Genomic DNA, 4,320 nt, shown 5'->3' with positions numbered 1-4,320 from the left:
TCCAGGTGTTTTTTTTTCTTTTTTTTGCATGTCAGCAGTGACATGACTAGAAAACAACATGGTAGTTTCGTGAGAGTGACAAAACAACATGCGTGTGATCAGGTGCTACATTTCCCACGCCCCCCCCCCCCTCCTCCCAACTTAGCCTTTTTTAGTAAATATGAGGGTCCGCTGATGTATAAAAACCCCCCTTGCCAAAGGAGAGTGTGACTACTGCTACAAGGTGAGTATGAAAACGATGCTACGTTTTTACCTTTTTAGACCAAAACACTAACAGAATCTCTACTGTACAGCTTGGAGAAAAAAGATGGCCGCCATGCAGGTTATTTCCGTGATGCTTCTGTCCGTCCTGGCAGCAAACGCTCAGGTCATCATGCCAGGAAGGTGCCCCAAACCTGCCGTTCAGGAGGACTTTGACACTGCTAGGGTGAGTAGGTCTTAGCTCGTTTTAAGATGGCTAATGTGAGAAGGAATTCACTGCATGTGGATTTGCATGACAGTATCTGGGGAAGTGGTACGAAATCCAGAGGGTGCCTCAGCCCTTCCAAAGGGGGCAGTGTGGTACTGCCACCTACAGCTTGAAGAGCCTTGGAGTTGTTGGTGTCCTCAACAGGGAGCTGCTGTGAGTGTCAAAGACTAAAAAATGCTTACTATGCTAATGTAAGCATGCTAACACCAAACACAGCAGAGCTAAATGTTCAACTCAAATCCAACTCAAACCCCAGTTCTAACCCTAGTCCTAAAACCAGCCCTAATTCCAACTCAAACCTTAGTTCTAACTCTAACCTAGTCCTTACCAAAACCCTAATCATAACACCAACCCCGATGCCTGCTCAAACCCTAGTTCTAGCCCTAACCCAAGTCCTTACCCAAACCCTATACCTAAATCCAACCCCAATTCCAACTCAAACCCCAGTTCTAACCCTAACCCTAGTCCTAAAACCAACCCTAATTCCAACTCAAACACTAGTTCTAACCCTAACCCAAGTTCTTACCCAAGCCCTAGTCCTAAAACCAACCCTAATTCCAACTTAAACCCCAGTTCTAACCCCCACCGTAGTCCTAAAACTACACTTAATTCCAACTCAAACCCCAGACTAACCCTAAAACCAACCCTAATTCCAAATCAAACCCCAGTTCTAACCCTAACCCTAGTACTAAAACCACCCCTAATTCCAACTCAAACCTTAGTTCTAACTCTAACCCTAGTCCTTACCCAAACCCTAGTCCTAACACCAACCCCAATGCCTACTCAAACCCTAGTTCTAACCCTAACCCAAGTCCATACCCAAATCCTAGTCCTAAAACCACCCCTAATTCCAACTCAAACCCTAGTTCTAACCCTAAAACAAGTCCATATCTAACCCTAGTCCTAAAACCACCCCTAATTCAAATTCAAACCCTAGTTCTAACCCCAACCCAAGTCCATAACCAAACCCTAGTCCTAAAACCAACCCTGATTCCAACTCAAACCCTAGTTCTAACCCTAACTCAAGTCCATACCCAAACCCTAGTCCTAAAATCACCCCTAATTCCAACTCAAACCATAGTTCCAACCCTAACCCTAGTCTTTACCCAAACCCTAGTTCGAACACCAACCCCAATTCCTATTCAAACCCTAGTTCTATCCTTAGACATTACCCAAATCCTAGTCCTAAAACAAACACTTTCAATTCCAACTTAAGACCAAACCCTAGTTCTAACCATAGTCCTACTCCTAGACTTAAACATAGTCCTTACTAAAACCTTAGTCCTAACACCAACCCCTAATTCCACCTCAACCCAAACTTTGGTCTAGTCCTAAGCCTAGCCTGAACTTAAACTAGAAGAAAAACAATGCTCCAGGCTTTTCATGGTTTCTGTTTTGTGTCTAAAGAGCTGATGGGCGCATCAACGCAATAAGCGGGTCCGCCACAGCCAAAGACCCCTCGGAACCCGCCAAGCTGCAGGTGTCCTTTTTTGAGGGTGAGGTGAAAATGCGTACCAGGAAGTAAAACACATCATATCGTAGCTTCGGTTGAACATGTCTCTCAATGCCCCCGAATCCTACCCAGACTCCCCCCCTGGGCCTTACTGGGTCCTGGCGACAGACTACGACAACTACGCTCTGGTCTACAGCTGCACGAACCTCGCCGTGGTCCACTTTGACTCCGTTTGGATCCTGAGTAGGAGGCCTGTGTTGGCTGAGGAGACCTTGGAGGAGCTGCACAGCACTTTGACCTCCATCGGTGTCCGAGTGGACAAGATGATCAGAACCAATCAGGACACAGCTTACTGCAAACCCATGAATGACCAACTTGGGGTTTGATGCTTGTGTGTCTTCATGTAAATGTGGTCCAGTGCTACAGAAACTGAGTCGGAGTCAGACAGGAAGTGATGTCAGGGGTTTCAGAGTTGAGTTTTAACTCGCCGTGGCTGCAACAGGAGTGTTTTTCTGTTGTGAGATCATTCAAAGCCCCAATAAAAGTTTGGTGCTTGTGTGTCTAAACATGAATTGGTCACAGTTCCTCCCTCATTTGCTGGTTGCATCTGATCAAATACCCAATTAGCGGGTACCTCATAAGTCAGGGGTCTCAAACTCAATTTATTTGGGGGCCACTGGAGCTCAGGTCTGGGTGAGACTAGGCCGCATCAGGTTTTCAAAAAAAAACCCCAAAAAAACGCATTTATTAAAAACAAAAAAATTAAAAAAAAACTTTGCTTTGGTTCCAATTTTCTACAAGAAAAGCTCTGATAAAACATTCCACTGTTCTCAAATATCTTACTTTTTATTTTTCTACACAAATTAAAATTAAAATTAAAATTAAAATTAAAATTAAAATTAAAATTAAAATTAAAATTAAAATTAAAATTAAAATTAAAATTAAAATTAAAATGTAAATAATAAAGAAAATCAATCAATCAGTAATAAATAAATAAATATAATAATAATAATAAAACGGCAAATAATAAAAACTTAAGAAACCACATATAGTTGGTGGGTAGACAAATTATTTTTTTCAGATTAAAATGAACAAAGCATTATTAGAGCCCTGTAGACATGACAAAACACGACTATAGTCACATTTATACTCTTTTTATTTACAACATATTGCGCAACTGCAGGGTCTTGAGACACATGCTAACTCGCAAACTAGAGCGCTAGCGACCTAAACGGTAGCCTTCAAGTTATTTCCTTTAAACTTAAATAGCCAAAAACTTACCACTTCCACACGGATAGGGAGGATAACTATTAACAGTTATTTAACCTTTAACATGAACATTAATCAAACGTAATAATTTTTTTCTGGGTACATGATACCATACAGCATCCATATCAAACTAACATTAAACTTTCATATCAAGGGGGGGGCCCTCAAACTAGTGTCCTGTGGGCCACATTTGGCCCGCGGGCCGCGTGTTTGAGACCTCTGCTTTAATGGGAATAAGTAGCCTTTTCCACTACCTTTAATTAAGTGTCGCCAGACTGCTTGGCTTCGCCCCTCGGCAGAAGCCAGGCCACAGATACTCTGGAGGGTTCTGCAAAAAAAAACTTACCACTTCCACATGGATAGGGAGGATAACTATTAACAGTTATTTAACCTTTAACATGAACATTAATCAAACGTAATAATTTTTTTTGCGGGACGCACTAACATTAAACTTTCATATCAAGGCAGGGGCCTCAAAGTAGTGTCCTGCGTGCCACCATTGGCCTGCGGGCCGCGTGTTTGAGACCCTTGCTTTAATGGGAATAAGTAGCCTTTTCCACTACCTTTAATTAAGTGTCGCCAGACTGCTTGGCTTTGCCCCTCGGCAGAAGCCAGGCCACAGATACTCTGGAGGGTTCTGCAAAAAAAAAACAACAACTTACCACTTCCACACGGATAGGGAGGATAACTATTAACAGTTATTTAACCTTTAACATGAACATTAATCAAACGTAATACTTTTTTTTGCGGGCCGCACTAACATTAAACTTTCATATCAAGGCGGGGGCCTCAAAGTAGTGTCCTGCGGGCCACATGTTTGAGACCCCTGTCATAAGTCATCAAAAACTCTGTAAAAGTGAGAAAGAGTTGCATCATGGAGGATTAAAACTACATTCCCGGTTGTCTGACGATGGCAAAATCAATTAAAGCTCTTTATGCAAAGTGGATTTGCAGAAATAATCATAATGCTGAGACAGAAAGTCAAGAAGATAAGAAGATAAGAACATGCTGTTTTGCTGCGTGTTAGCAAGATGCTAATTAGGACAGGAGAAGAAGAACAATCGGGTGTTTTATAACGTGTCACCCATGATTCCAATTATGGCTAATCGTTGACTTCAAGTCTGAAATA

At 42.1% G+C, this 4,320-nt stretch overlaps 1 protein-coding gene across 1 annotated transcript; it reads left to right on the top strand.

Annotated features, from left to right (window-relative positions):
• The first annotated feature begins 152 nt into the window (after window positions 1-152).
• Window positions 153-2,429, top strand: apoda.2 (apolipoprotein Da, duplicate 2). Its single transcript, XM_058069163.1, has 5 exons — window positions 153-223; window positions 294-427; window positions 501-622; window positions 1,877-1,965; window positions 2,055-2,429. Exons 2-5 carry the CDS (start codon window positions 308-310, stop codon window positions 2,306-2,308), a joined length of 585 nt encoding a protein of 194 aa, XP_057925146.1. The 5' UTR covers window positions 153-223; window positions 294-307; the 3' UTR covers window positions 2,309-2,429.
• The last annotated feature ends 1,891 nt before the right edge of the window (window positions 2,430-4,320 follow it).

The sequence above is a fragment of the Doryrhamphus excisus genome, chromosome 3 (assembly GCF_030265055.1).
Source record: "Doryrhamphus excisus isolate RoL2022-K1 chromosome 3, RoL_Dexc_1.0, whole genome shotgun sequence".
NCBI classification, from domain to species: Eukaryota; Metazoa; Chordata; class Actinopteri; order Syngnathiformes; family Syngnathidae; genus Doryrhamphus; species Doryrhamphus excisus.
Note: the sequence above shows the minus strand (reverse complement) of the source record. Positions and strands in the feature narration are given on the sequence as shown.